The sequence below is a fragment of the Lepisosteus platostomus genome, chromosome 1 (assembly GCF_059453375.1).
Source record: "Lepisosteus platostomus isolate fLepPlt1 chromosome 1, fLepPlt1.hap1, whole genome shotgun sequence".
Taxonomy (NCBI): Eukaryota; Metazoa; Chordata; class Actinopteri; order Semionotiformes; family Lepisosteidae; genus Lepisosteus; species Lepisosteus platostomus.
The window spans coordinates 55,907,837-55,924,114 of NC_142611.1; the positions used below are offsets into that span (position 1 = coordinate 55,907,837).

The following is a 16,278-nucleotide window of genomic DNA, read 5'->3' on the forward strand; positions in this document are numbered from 1 at the left end:
CCTTCACTTCCCTTACGAATGTACAGAGCACTCTCAATTTCCGGCTAATGCTCTGTTGGATACTCAATTCGTTATATTTACACCCCATGGACTCATTGAATTGACCATAAGATCTACTTAAATTCTTAAATTTTAAGAGCTAAAAGCAGTTTTAAGGTCTTACAAACACCTCAATAAAAGAAAAAAAAAGTCTGGATTCTATCAAATGTTGTTTTATCCCATGCCACTTGTACATACTCCTTGTGTTATAGTGACCATTTTTAATAATTTCTATGTCACCCATATGGTCTTGGACACCCTTTTATTAAGAAGGCCCCTGGAGAGCACACAGACATACAATGGTTTTCACAATCAATGAAGAGAAAAACAGAAGTGAGTTTTTCTGAACTGTTGCATTTTCCTTCGAGCTCCCTCACTGCGAGGTGAGAGGCCTTGCGCCCCTCACAACACACCATGCATTGCATCTCGCTGTACAGAGCTTCGTGCTTGCATCAACAACTTTCACTCTCCATGTTTGAAAAGCTGGGTTTGAATCCTGATCAACTCATGCCTTATACTTAGAAAAATAGTCATAGACTTTAAATAGTATTTAAAGAAACTGCAGATGAATATTTTACAAGAACCATACTGTACATCAACCCTGGTAATGGTTTAAAATTACAAGGGACTGTAGGATCCTAAAAATACAGCATCACATCAGTACAGCGCAGTTACACGTCTCAATAACTCCATCCCATAGGTTGTCATCCAAAGTCTGACATACTGTATACCAGATTAAACATACTATTAAAAACTAGACACCTTCACTCATGCAGAACCCACAACACAAAGGAGATGGACATTAAGACAATCTATTCTCCTGACCTCCTGTCCCAGAAACATAAAACACAGCAGCAAACAAACAGAATATGTCCTCACTGCACACCCAACCTTAATTGCAATATTCTACCACCTAAAAAAAATAAACTTGAACTTATCAGAAATCGAGCTTCCTTATCTGGCAGTCAAAAATGATTACTTAACGCCTTAGGAACAGAACCGTCATCCATGTACAGTGGATCATAATGGACGGTCATCCTAGCAGACTGGACCCTGGGTCAGGCAAGGGAGACAGAAAGTACCCCACTTTTGTGGAGGACTCAAGCAAAAGCTTTCCATCTTCATATGATACCCTAAGCACTGTAGTACAATTCACGACATTGCTTGGACCTTCTCAACAAAGACTGTCCGCGACTGTTGGTTGTCATTGTGGTTGTCTGCTGTTTATTGAGAAAAAATCTGCAAAAGAACTGTGACACTGCTCATAAGCTTCTACGGGCTGAGATTTCAGACCCGTTGATCTGTGAGCCTGAAGATCAGAGTAAAAGGTTTATTAGATTCAGCTGGAGAACCACCATGAATGTGGTGAGATCTGTCTATCTCAACTGGAGCCGACGGAGAAGAGGCAAGACCAGTCATCCAGAGAAGAAGCACTTTTGCAGATAGCGGGAGGGATTGCTACCTTCTAGCCCTTCAGGTAAGCCAAACAGTCAGATCGTAGCGATCTGTCCTCAAGACCTTGTAACTTGTGCTAAAATTTGTCAACCACTTGGAGGCAATGGTTAATGTTTTTGTCTGCCTGATGCAGCTCTGCTTTCACTGTGCTGTTATTATACCATGGATAGTGTTGGCTGGGGTTGTGAGAGCTTGCTTGACCAATGTCAGCTCCAACAGAAGGGGCACTTGTTTAAAACGCTTCCCACCAGACGGTAAATGATAATAAGCCGTCTGTTTTCTGGGCATGTCCACATGGCATGGAGGCTGACACAACAAAAAACCTGGACAGGTACTCTACTGTATGTGGTTTAAATCCAGTGACAGGAGGTGTGAGAAAGAAGCTCAGTGAGGCATGACCATCTTTCAGCCTGTGTCTTGTGATCCTGTGGATTGTGTCCTTTTTTAAATGACTAATGAATAATCAATGTAATTAATAGGCTATTAATAAGGTCTATTCCATGCTGATTGTGAGCACCTGAAGAAGACTCTATGACCGAAACGTTGTGTTTTCTTTCTTCTCTTTTCAGCATGGAATAAACCTATTACTTGTTCCTTTGCAGCTTACACATGCTGATGCAGCTATCCACCTGAACTATTACTATGGTCTATGCAATTAAAGTTATTTAAAAGACAATACAGAGTATTATGGAAATGTCAAAATCACCAAGAATGTTTTTACATCTGCTCTTCCTCTGTGTCAAATAACTCATCACCATCCTCCAGACACTTTGCAGTGTAAGGAGTGAATTTAAATTTCAACAGGGTTCTACTTCTTTATCAGCTCCCTTTGTCCTCCAGACACTGAAACAGTTGAATGAACATTTTCGAAGGCTTTTTTTAAAGAAACAAGTTTGCGAACTTTCTACTCAGCAATTACTCCTTTTCTTCTAAGTCCCAGTGGCTTTTTTGTGAGATGTCTCATTTATTTCAATTCTGTATTTATCATAATTTCCCAAGTTTCTTTCACCATTTTTCTTATCAGTGCACCCACTCTCCCTAAAAGGTGAATTGCTCAGCGTGCACAGTTTCACCCTGGGTCTTCTTGGCACTAGAAAGAACTATACTAAATTGAAAAATCCTTGCTAGGAGGAAGAAGACTAAAACTAGTTTACTACACCCACAGCAATGTAATTAATTGTAGAAAGAGAATGTTGTCTTCTGCTTACCAAACAGTCAGGCTATTTACAGTATAATAATAATAATAATAATAATTGCTTACACTTATATAGCGCTTTTCTGGACACTCCACTCAAAGCGCTTATATATTTTAGAAAATGTTAAACTGACTTGAAAGAATGTAGGGTACTCTATGTACAGCTATATGATATCACTTTATGTCTGATAAATCACAGCCCCGAACTCCCAAAGGTTTAATGATATCTTACCTTCTCATGTCTTCCTGTATGTAAAGTGTAATCAGCTGTTTGGGTATGTTAAAAGACAAAGTGCACTCGGCCATCTGCTCTCGAACCAGCATCCACTTGTTGTCAACAGTCTGAAATCTGTACACTTTGCAGACTGGATTTTTAAATACTGAAAGAAAAAAAAACACAACTGAATGCACTTCACAAGCAGTATGACTGCATCTCAATTAGGATCATATTTAGAACATATATTTACAAAGGAACAAGTAACGGGTTTATTCCATGCTGAAAAGAAAAGAAGGGAAACACAACATTTTGGCTGTGGAGCCTTCTTCAGGTGTGAGCATATATATTTACTGTATGAACAAAAGAAACTACAAAGCATGAAGAATAAAACTGGACTATTTTCTTGTTGCTTTTCAGCTTTATGACGTTACTAATCCACAAAGACAACAGATGCCCTGATGGATGAACAACAGTCAATTGATAAAGAAAACATCACATTTAGAGAACAAAGAGCTCATTTATGTTGCTTTTTTAAATGTATTTAAATTGGAATTAAGAATTATTTTTAATGATATATGCACCAAATTTATAATTGACAAATTGCTTTTGAAGACAAGGATTTATGGCCATGAGTCCTGTAGTGCATGGCAAGAACAACATGCTCTCCTACGTAAGCCATTCATTTATTTTCTTACTTGCTCCAAATCGCCTTCCAGAAATGTTAGTACTGATTAGAGCCGCATGTCTCTCATTGATGTCACTGCAAGCTTGCAGGAACCCAGCAAGTAGCAGGAACCATGTGTTGATGAAAGCCAAGAGCCACGGCTGACTAATGCCTGTTCTACCCCAACGGCACTGTGACAACTGCGCAGAGTCTCTTAGGGAAGCCCGATTAGTCAGCTACTTACATGGCTCGGGACCAGATTGGTGACATCAGGACCAAAGTGTTGAACCTGCACTCTGAGCCACTTCGCAGCCCTGTCTTTTATATTTTAATGGTATTTTTTTCAATAATCAAAAGTATTTTGGTATGTGTTTTCTTACAGAATGTTTTTTTTTTCATTAAACACTACAAACATTTTGAAAGGATTTTCTGAGAGGTTCCTACGGCATATCTGAATGTTCCACTTCTTTATGTGACCAAGCATGTCTTTCCAGTAGAAGAAATATTATTTTTTCTTTTCCTGCCAAAGTGGAAGACCATTTGTGCTTTATAGTCCACACGCATAAATAATGTATATATACTGTATTTAGAATTTTAGATATATTCCAGTCCATTTCACAAGTCCAGTCCAGCACAATTACTTACTCATTAAATAGGATGACATTTATCATTCAAAATATATAATTAATTCTTTAGAAAAATCAATTCATTTAAGTGTTTTTGTTTAGTTTTTATTAGCAAAACAGCATTGTAAATAATAATGAGGGTATACTGTAAAGACTGTTAATGTTTATGATGCCTCAAAAATATAATTAATTCTACAAGTAACTACCTTTAAAGTGTTTAATAGCACTGGGTGAACTGAGGTAGGAACAACCTTAACACTCTTGTTAGCATGCAACCCATACAGTGCTAAGGCAGGCAGCTGAGCTAATACGCTTTTCTATATGACTTTGCTTTGGGTCCCAACAGATATGTGAAAAGTTAAATCCTAAGTGAGTAACTTGGATCAGCTAAAAACTTGATGCATGACAGGTCCAATGGCGCTAGAAACAAGATGTATGCAGTCAACATCATGTTCAGAGCTGCTCATACACATTGCTCCTTTACCACTAGGAAACCTGGAAGCAACACTGGGTGACAGAGATTATATAAATACTGTAGGTCAAATAAAGGAGAATATAAAAAAGTCACATACAAAAGAAGGCCACTCAGCCCATTGGGCTCATCTGATTCTATGTCTCTATAGTCCCTTTGAGAGTTGTGGATGTTGTGTGAAGCACTAATCTGCAGGCCCTTGGAAAACAAACAAGGTGTTTTACTACATACTGTAACAAAACTAATTTCATACAATTTTAATCTTTTGAGGCTTTCCCTTAAAATTCTTTGTCCTTGAGTGCTACAATCTGCCCCTTTGATCTTCATGTTCTTTCATAAAGTGTTGTTGGAGTCTGGAACAAGCTACCCAGCCATTATGTCAAAGCCAATACCCCAGCTTCTTTCAGGAAATGGCTGGATACAATCCTTGGATTACTCAGCTACTGACTCATGAGCTAGAGGAGCTGTATGGCCTCTTCTCATTTGTAACCCACATTCTTATGTTCATTATGTGGCACCACTGGAATATCTGCAATGAACATAGGAAAAGAAAGGCAAGGAAATAGCTTGTGTGCAGGAGCTTAACCAGGAAGTTCAGCCTGTCCTTCAGCAAAATACAACCTTACTAAACCAGTGGTTTATCAGGTATGGTGACATATACCTGTTACAGGATGCCATTTTTGGTATACTATCTGGAATACTTTAAAATTGACCAGTAAAACCCATACCCTCCCATTGATTCACTCAGAGTAACAGGCTCCTTTATTCACATAATCTGGGTGTATTTGGATATTTTGGGGGAATTCTTCAACTCTACTATGTTAGACAAAAATGACCCTCATTCTCCAGTGTTGCACTTCATGAATGACATGTATCACTAGATTGATCTGTGCAGAAGATTTGGCTGCCTGGCACTACTGCTCCGAAGAGGATGGAGGATGGTTGCTCAGTACTGATGGTCTCCACATTCCCTTTCCTGTCATCATTTACAACACACATTGCACTTGTCGAGGACCCAGCAAGGCCGGGGTGTGCAGGTGCCTCACAATACAGAAGTGATAGTACCTTGTGCACTATTATCACATGTACTGTGAATAAAAATACCTTGAAGTTAGAGCAGAACTGTCATTTACTTCCTACTTATTTTATAAGAAATATCACTGGCAAAACATTTAGCTTGTTCAGTTTTCCTATCCTACCAGGACCAGATCCACAAGGAAAGATTAGACTTATTAAATTATTTAATTTTAATTTGGATAGGGTGGGTACAAAATTTGTACTAGGTACAAATTGTTGTACCTAGTAAATTAATATTTTGTAACAACTGTAGTCACTTTTAACTATTCCATTTGTGATTTAACAAGGCTGTAAAAGTAGGCAATATAAATCAATCCTAATAGTGGTAACTTTTTTTCACCCTATCTCAATATTAAAATATTTAGCTGTGAGGTGCTTGTGATATTTAGGTGTGAGGTGCTTGATCTGACCTACTGTATTAATAGCTTGTTTTGAAAAATAATTTTGCCATCTAAAACTAATATTGATATGATATGATAAGATGTTTATCTGTCTCCTTGACCCAACACAAACCTGAGCAGAAGAGGGTTATGAGCACAGTGTCAGAAAGACTCAGTATTGAAATGGTGTGGATTACATAACAAGGGAGAAGCATATTTTGTAATTTTACTTCTTATCATCTTGATATTGATAGGGTATCAATAAAATCTCCACACTATTCATTATGGTCCTGTATGTCAAGCAATTAAAATGGATTGTATTAAAATGCTACAGTTTTCAAAGAGAACTGTCACATGATGAGCTCAGCAGGCAACATCAAAATTGCAAGAGTGATAATACTGGAAAACATAAAGGGCAAATCAAAGACACATACCAGCATTCATCAGAGGGTTGCCAGCTTTGTCATTCGTCGTTCCATGTGAAGCTGACTCACACACTAGAGTACACTGCAAGAAAGAAAAAAGCTTTTGTTTCCAAATACTGATACAAAAAAGATATCTCCTTTTTTTTTCCAATTACTCATTTTTAATCCTAGAAATAGAATATGTTTTTTGCAAGCCTGTGACATTCATGTCTTTCATCTATGAGAGATTCTCAACAGCCCTGAGCCTGTCCTGGAAGTCTAGGATTAGCTAGGCTATTATGCTACAGTGGGACAGCACACCATTGCAGGACACCTGTACACAGAAAAATGTCAAGTTATAGATACCGGCCAACCAAGCCACCGTGTCTTTGGCAGGTGGGTGAAAACCATGTAAATACAGGGCTTTCTCAGGGTGCTCCAGTTTCTATGCACACTCCACCCAATAATGTTTGAGAACTGTTTGAATGGGGACAGCGTAGCACAATGAGTACATCAGACACATGACTGCTGTGCAGTGGGTTCCCACTGCAGACACTCCTGTTGAACCTTGAGCAATGTACATTATCCTGGTCGCCCCAGTCTACACAGTCATATGAATGGGGACTAGCATTTCCTTTCTTTAAATACTACTAATCCTTGCTAGACAGATTTGTTGGTCATCCAATCCTGAGGTTGTCAATTACTGATCATGTTTTTGCTATTAGACACTGTACATTAAAAATCTAATGATGTGCTCTTTTGTTCTCATTTTTCCTTTATTATTCAGAACACAATTCTTATATTCTCTACCGACTTGAGCCTTTGTTCTCTTAATAATAACCCTAATTCTAATAGTTAGCTGTTTGTTAGCAGTCAATCCTGTAGATCTCTGTTTTGCAGCATAAAATATAACTTTGGATGTGTAGAAAGGAAGAAAGGATGTTCGTAATGAGGGACACCTGATACAAGTTAAATCACATTTGATGGATTAGTTACTACAACACTGCATATTGGCTGTTTGGGTTTTGTTATTATAATTATGTATTTAAAATATTTTGATCATATTCTGAAAGATTGGTAAATAACAACAAGGTCAACTAAATGAATAGTTGCCAAAGTTCTTATAACAGAATAATGCAGTAGTGGAAGCTTTGCATGAATTTGCATATTCGACTTGTAACTCCTGAATGTGGTTAAAGACTTTTTCACAGCAGTGTTTATAAAAATATTCTCCTGCATATAAGATGTGTATGAGAAGAATAAGAACAATGTTACCACTTCCAATTTGCTGGCTGTTTGGCGGTGTAATTAGTGAGACAAGACATGACGCAGAAGTTATCACTATAATTCAGGCAAATTCACTTTGACATGCAGGGCTTGAAGGCAATCAAGTGTGATGCTGTACGCTTTGGGGGCAGGGCACATGCTCAGCCACCCATATAAGGACCACAGTAAATTACATAACTAGCATCAGAATAGCACTTGGGAAAGGAATTGAAGGCAGAAAGGCTTGATAATACTGCGATATTTAATTTTTACAGAGTAAAACAAATGTTTTTATAATTGTCACAAATACACGAACTTACTCTTTTTTGAAAGACGCCTATTCCGAGGAAATGTGATTACTCCAACTGAACAAGTAAGTACTGTATTCTAATACCATTCCATATTTCACAGTGAAACTGTCCATTTGTTTTGAGCCTAACCTATTTACAGTATTTGAAGATGCAACAGAGCTAGCACGTTTGCCTGAACTATGGATTTGCACAGGTTTAGGAGCAACCGTTTTATCTAAAGAGTACAAGGAACAGCAGCCTCAAACACACATACAGTACTCTACACACATGTATGCACACAGATACTCACTCAGGGCTGTCTCAGGCAGATGAATCTCATTTAGTCACTCAACTAATGACATTTGAAGCCCTATAGTATTAAAAGCAATTCAGGCATCTGGAAGAGCCAATCAGTTGTAATTTAATTTGTGTAGCCAAGTGGCCAAGATCATACCTTCTGTCCCTGTGCATCTGTTGCAATTTGATCCACTTCTCCATCCTCAATCTCGCCCATCTTGAAACGGCTGACCACTACAGTGCCCACAGTGTTGGTACCATCTGATGTCCTGAAAGAGGCAAAGAGAAGGGGGAGTTGCTGAAATTACAATATAATTGACTTGTCAGGGCTGAAAGTAAATTACATTATTTTATATTACTTTTGACTGCTTTTTTTCCCCCCACTTCATTGCCAGGGATTGCATGGCGATTATAATTACATTGATGTAACAGTCTTTTTAAATGAAGAAAAATTACCCTTCCACATCAAGCAAGCACTTTTAATAATTGTGATTGATCTTCTTCAAATCATCTCTTTCCCACTTGCACTTAATAATTAGCAGATAAGCAAGCAGTACATTGGCTAAAGCCACTTAGGCTGGGAGGTAGGGATACTAAGATAAAGAGAAGAGCTGGTTGCTTCTAACAATGCACAGCAGGCTTTATTTTTACCTCCACATTTCCATAAAGATGCAGCTGCTCCTGTTGTATCCCTGAGCTAGAGGGTTGGTAAGTGAGGTGGACTTAAACCTCCACACAAGCTAACAATGCCATCCCACAGCAGGGAAAAAATGACCTGGATTTTATACAGCTTGTATTGTTGAGAGTATAAAAGCCATAACATAAGTGTAATATAATATACACTATACTACTGTATATCACATTACTCACAGTGTCTGTATATCCACACACTGTAGATGCATAAAGCAAAGATGTGTATGAAAGTAACCAACCAGGGCAGCAGTGGAAAAGCTGACAATTTAGTCTTTTCCACTGATTGCAAGGAAGATGCGAGTTGTTTTGTGATTGACCTCAAATTAACTTTCACAGCCTGAAAGAGAGGTGAAGGATCCTTTCTCCCACACATGGCAAAGCTACAGCTACAGCTGGTATTAAATCATGCCTTCAGATTGCTTGTGAGCACATTCTGTAAACTTATAATTGGCTTTTGGCCTCCTTATGACAGCAGTTAATCAAGGACCTTTGTTTAAATGACAAAAAAGACTAAATGAATGTGCTGAACCTTTCCTTAAATGAAGAATTGTTCAATGATTAAATATTAATAACATGCCTTTAGATTTCTGTATCTTGGCAAAACTTTTTTGAGAATAGAATTTTGTTATTTTGTAGCATTGTGTTACAATGTTTACTTTTCAATGCGCATCACAAAAAGTTAAATAAACTGATTATGCGTATTTTAAATACTGATTAAATGTTTTGGTGGCACTAATTAATTGATTACTCATAATTGACTGTGATACACACAAGTGGCTGTGACTGTGGCACAAGCACTCTATCACTTCATTAGTGAGAAAACTGATTGGGCAAAGGCGATGATGTAATTTAACCTGTTGAATGTCAAGTCTGGTGTAAATCTAGAAAGAGAACTACTCCTTTGTACAACCAGCATGTCGGAGGCTCAACAAATCTGTACTGTGACACACATCTGTTGTGTTTACAGGTGTCAGATCAAGTCCTCACTTGCCATCCTTAGTGCAGGCTCACCTTTAAGTGACAACATCTCAACAGAACAATGCATATCCTTGTATGGCTTGTATAACAATATTTTTTGGTGTAAAATAAAAATGTGCAATGGATGCCCAGCCCTATTCAACTAAAATAAACATTTCTGAGTACAGCATTAGACAACATGTGACATCTAGGGCTCAGAGACCAGTGAACAGGCACATGCTTGTCCAAGCTATGCAAGAGGAATGGGACCAAATCCAACAAGCTGGAGGTATAAGATGTACAGTTTGTACTCCTTCCAACAGTACAGTAGATACGTAATTTACTAGTCTGTAGCTTTCACAGTAGCCCCCTTGTTAATCCTCTCTGTTAATTAGAAATGTTAAATGGCACAATAATAAACATACTGTACCTATGCCATGGCTATGCAATAAAATACCAGTGCACCTGCTACAGAAAAGATTTTCATTGCAAATGTGTTGTAGATATAATTGAGAATTTATATTTTCTTCTTTCTGATTCTAAATGATGACAATCATTTAGCAATAAATACATGACTACAAATCTCACATTTCTGCAAAGAAATGACCAATACTTCTTAATTACAAAATAACACAAAGCTTTAGGGTAATATTGATTGAAAACAGGTAAATATAGATCTTATTTCTTATTGCACAAATTCTTGTCCTTCTCCTCTAACAAGTTTTTACTTACTGTATAGTACATCGTTTAAATCACATTTCCAAGGGTATGAAAAAGCTAAAATAACACACAAAACACATCAAAACTTCACAATTAATTATTTACAAGTACAGTGTGGGGAGATGTAAAAAATCTACACTTAGTAGATTTGCAACATAGTGTTAATAGCAATGACAAGGAAAACAGCCAGACAGAACATGAGATACTGTAAATATGTATATGCGACAGATCCCTCTTTGATTATATCAAGCATTAGGGAACCTGCATGCATTAAACTCCTTTAGACCTTAAATTAGGTGGTGACGGGCCCGTCACTTGCACCTGTAATCTTCTCACCCTAACGAGTAGTAGAAGTGGAAAACTTCCATAACTCAAGTCATATCCGTGTGGCTGGTGTTGCTCTTACCATTTTCTACTTATCGGTGAGCCGATCAGTGTGGCTGCTTCTTTTCGAAAGCCTTCCAATGCTCTTAATAACCTAGAAACCTAAAGTCTCTGCTAGATTCATAACCAGCAATCTAAGGTCTCCCCTTTAGACTAGAAACATAACCTGCAGCCTCACTGAGAGACTCAGTCACAGTCTCACAGACTGTGTGAAGACAGTCTGGGTTAATGTGCAGTCTCACTGTGACACTTCATGCATCACGCTACATGGGTCTCCCCTTTAGACCCAGGCAAACAGGAGCCTCACTGCAAGACTCTAAATGCCCCAGTCCCGGGTGGGATTGTGATCTTTCACTCATTCAGGAGTCTCTCTGTTTCTCACTGTACCCCTGACACCCAAACCTGGGCCGACCACTGTTGCACACTCACTGAACCCTTATGTACAGTAGGCAAGACCTGCCCCCAACAGGTGATGTCAAGTCCCTAATAACCCTGTGAATATTCACACTTTTTTCTCACTCATTTTCACACTCCAGCTGTGGTTTTGAAATTCTTCTGTTAATAATAAACAGTAACACAAAATCCATCCAATATAGCATCATAATGCGTTCCTCGTATAGGTCACATTAAAGATGGAAATTCCTTTGCAAGGTCACATTAAAGATGGAAAAATGTCTGACATGATTTATCTTGATTTCTGGCTTTACATCACAAAAAACAGCAATTTCAATATGGGTGTTTAGACTTTTTATATCCACTGCATATAGCACTACCATGTTTATGTCTCTTTAACAACAGTCATCTAGGCAGTTTTAAGAAGTCTATAAGGTAACCACCACAGGCATTCTGAGGCTAACAAGCGAATGTCGACATACAGCCACAGTACAAACTAACCTAAGTTAAACGAGAAACTGAAGATAAAGAGTAAGGGAGGAGGGAAAATAGCTATTATAAATCTTGTCTTCTGTATAAAGAACAGGTAGTCCTGAAGAAATGGTTCACAATTCATAGTCTCGTTCATTTTGATTACTTTTTGAAAGCATTTATATTTAATGAAAACATTAAGAATCCTGTCACTTGGAGAAAAAAGGTTAAGTGCTTCAATTATGGAAGAGTTCCCTGATAATTACATGTAACTACAGCACTTTGTCATGAAAATGCAAACCTGCCTTTTTCACTACAATAGTTACAGTGGTGTGAAAAAGTGTTTGCCCCCTTCCTGATTTCTTATTTTTTTGCATGTTTGTCACACTGAAATGTTTCAGATCATCAAACAAATTGAAATATTAGACAAAGATAACACAAACACAAAATGCAGTTTTTAAATGAAGGTTTTATTATTAAGGGAAAAAAAAAATCCAAACCTACATGGCCCTGTGTGGAAAAAGTGATTGCCCCCCCTGTTAAAACATAAATCAACTGTGGTTTATCACATCTTTGGAAAGCTGAGTTCAATTTCTCTAGCCACACCCAGGCCTGATTACTGCCACACCTGTTCTCAATCAAGAAATCACTTAAATAGGACCTGCCTGACAAAGTGAAGTAGACCAAAAGATCCTCAAAAACTAGACATCATGCTGCGATCCAAAGAAATTCAGGAACAAATGAGAAACAGAGTAACTGAGATTTATCAGTCTGGAAAAGGTTATAAAGCCATTTCTAAAGCTTTGGGACTCCAGCGAACCACAGTGAGAGCTATTATCCACAAACGGCGAAAACATGGAACAGTGGTGAACCTTCCCAGGAGTGGCCGGCCGACCAAAATTACCCAAGAGCGCAGCGAAGACTCATCCAAGAGGTCACATAAAACCCCACAACAACATCCAAAGAACTGCAGGCTTCACTTGCCCCAGTTAAGGTCAGTGTTAATGACTCCACCATAAGAAAGAGACTGGGCAAAAATGGCCTGCATGGCAGAGTTCCAAGACGAAAACCACTGCTGAGCAAAAAGAACATAAAGACTCGTCTCAGTTCTGCCAGAAAACATCTTGATGATCCCCAAGACTTTTGGGAAAATACTCTGTGGACTGACGAGACAAAAGTTGAACTTTTTGGAAGATGTGTGTCCCATTACATCTGGCGTAAAAGTAACACAGCATTTCAGAAAAGGAACATCATACCAACAGTAAAATATGGTGGTGGTAGTGTGATGGTCTGGGGCTGTTTTGCTGCTTCAGGACCTGGAAAACTTGCTGTGGTAAATGGAACCATGAATTCTGCTGTCTACCAAAAAATCCTGAAGGAGAGTGTCCAGCCATCTGTTCGTGACCTCAAGCTGAAGCGCACTTGGGTTCTGCAGCAGGACAATGATCCAAAACACACCAGCAAGTCCACCTTTGAATGGCTTTAGAAAAACAAAATTAAGACTTTGGAGTGGCCTAGTCAAAGTCCTGACCTGAATCTGATTGAGATGTTGTGGCATGACCTTAAAAAAGCGTCTAAGGCTCGAAAACCCTCCAATGTGGCTGAATTACAACAATACTGCAAAGATGAGTGGGCCAAAATTCCTCCACAGCACTGTAAAAGACTCATTGCCAGTTATCGCAAACGCTTGATTGCAGTTGTTGCTGCTAAGGGTGGCCCAACCAGGTTTAGGGGGCAATCACTTTTTCACACAGGGCCATGTAGGTTTGGATTTTTTTCCCCTTAATAATAAAAACCTTCATTTAAAAACTGCATTTTGTGTTTACTTGTGTTATCTTTGTCTAATATTTCAATTTGTTTGATGATCTGAAACATTTCAGTGTGACAAACATGCAAAAAAATAAGAAATCAGAAAGGGGGCAAACACTTTTTCACACCACTGTATCTGGTAAAAACTAACATCAGACAGAAGTATTTTATTTTTGTTTTAAAAAGAACTAAACAAAATACAACATTCCAAATCACAAATAGAATATGTACTCAATATGTACAGTACACATAGTTAAATATTAAGTGATGAAAAGTGTTAAATATTTTAAAGATTTTCACATTAAATAAAATGATTTGTGAATTAAAATTAATGTGAGTAAAAGGAACGTAAAAAAAATAGAAAGGTCAAGTTTCAAAATATTAACATGTTTTGAAATTTCAATACTTACATTTAACTCCAAGGTTTGGGAGCTTAATTCAGATATGGATAAGCATATAAATATGTTAAAACATTTAGTAATTTAGCAACCATAATTTGCTTACAGAGACCTCTTAAACCTTTCTTCAACCAGGTTAACTCTGAAGTCAGTTGTGATAACTGCATATCAGGAAGTTCTAAAGAGACTATATGCAGCTTCTGTACACCTCTCTTCTGAGTCAAACAGGAAAAAACAAACTCAGGTACAAAGGGTAAAGACAATTTGCTACACTGCAGTATCAGCTTGTATCAGTTTTTGCAAAAAACAAAATGAAAACAGAAGAGAAAATTGTCTCTATACAGTACTTCTATTTTTGCTAGAGAAATTGAGGTTTTAAATCCATAGGTGAGAAAGCTGAACTAAAACAAAACATCCACACAGCATCTAAAAAACACATTGACAGCTACACTGTATAGTGGAGCAGCCAAAGCCCAAAACACAGCCCATTCAAGGCAAACAAAAATCTGCAGAGATGTTAGCTTAGAAGGCATGCTGTTGGTTTTTCTTTCTCTAGAGGACATTTCAGCTGTAACTCGCTTTAGAAATAGGTGTGGCTGGACAGCAATTATTATAATTTTTTATAACACAGTGAAGTGAAACCCCACGAGTCATGCATTCATAGCTTGACACTAATTAATGTCCTAAATAAACCAGGGCAGTACTAAATATATAAATGCCTCAAAAACACTAACTCACGTTGACGACACAAGTTGAGAGTCTAAACTGATGGCAAGATTGTTCTTTTATATCTAAGAAGTAGGAATCATTTGATCAGCAACAGAAACTGAAACCAAAATGGTAGACATGGCTGGAGGCTGGTTCTTCACTTTGTCAGAATACCTACAGTACCTGAAGAACTGCCTGTAATAATCAGTCACACAATCAGGTTACAGTAAGGAAAACAGAGGTGAGAGAACCACTTGGGAAATGTGAGCATAATCTGATATGCTTATCTTGAAAATGTACACATGAAGTTAAATACATAGGCTTATAATTTCTGGAAACTATGAGTTGAGAAGAAATTAGATTTAAGGGAAGTCGAATGGGATAAGACAGATATAAAATCAGTAAAGAATGGGTGACTACAGTTCAGACATTCTACAGTTAGCGGTTATAATTTACAGTTTACATTCCCCCAATTTAAGTACAGTATATCAGAGGGTAGAAAGCAGTGGACCATATGGTTTAATAAATCAACCACATTCAATCATCCTTTCTTAGTAACCTATGTACCTTCAGAGGGTAGCAGTGTTTACTAAATCAAATGAGAAAAAAGAGTAAAGAAAGCACCTCATAAAATGATTTAAAAAAAACAGGAGCAAAATGAATTGCAAGCAGATGTAAAAAAAGGACATAAGAAAAGCTAAGCCTGAGAGAGCTATCCATGAATACTATAATGGAAATTAAAAGATACTGTATGAGAAAAGTTTTCTTCCAGTGTTACGCCAGCAAAATTCAGTGGGTAGGAAGTCCTTCACAAGCCTTCTGAAAATATCAATACACCGCATCGTTTCCTCTGTTTGTATTCATTACAGCTACTGTTCACTGGAAAGAACCAGTGCAGTGCTCACCATCTCTAAGGGACTGTACCATCAAGTCCTATGTGTTAGAATTAAGACTCCAACAGGTTTGTCACTCTTTTTAAGAATGGGCACTGTATATTAGTGGTTAGTGGGTATTTTAGGAGACTGCTGGAAGAATTCTGTTAAAGGCTTTTGGATAACATCTCTTGTTCCATTACAGTATGTGCAGGTTGTAGAATGCTTCAGGATTTTTTAATCTTAAATGCCAGTAGTACCCGAAACACATTTGCCTCTTTTGTGCCAACATTTTTTTATAAAAACCTTGTTTTTCACATTAACTCTAATATAAGCCTTCTGACTCTTCTATTTCAGTATTATTTTGTTTAGATCGATAAGCTACAGTACAAGCAACCAAACAAACTAAATGGGCAGGACTGCCATCTCTCACTTGTTAGCTTTCTCCATAATTTCTGCTAAGGAAAATGTGGATAGAGAAATAAGATTCA

The 16,278-nt window shown here is 37.8% G+C and overlaps 1 protein-coding gene across 11 annotated transcripts in view; it reads right to left on the reverse strand.

The window, feature by feature from the left end:
- Positions 1-16,278, reverse strand: part of inpp4b (inositol polyphosphate-4-phosphatase type II B) — a 408,611-nt gene that overhangs the window by 99,376 nt on the left and 292,957 nt on the right. For all 11 annotated transcript variants that reach the window (XM_088633072.1, XM_088633066.1, XM_088633061.1 and 8 more), the window contains 3 exons: positions 8,540-8,651; positions 6,560-6,632; positions 2,922-3,069 (listed from right to left, as the gene is read on the reverse strand). In XM_088633072.1, the coding sequence (XP_088489198.1) occupies positions 2,922-3,069; positions 6,560-6,632; positions 8,540-8,651 (333 nt within the window). The remainder of the gene's footprint in view (positions 1-2,921; positions 3,070-6,559; positions 6,633-8,539; positions 8,652-16,278) is intronic.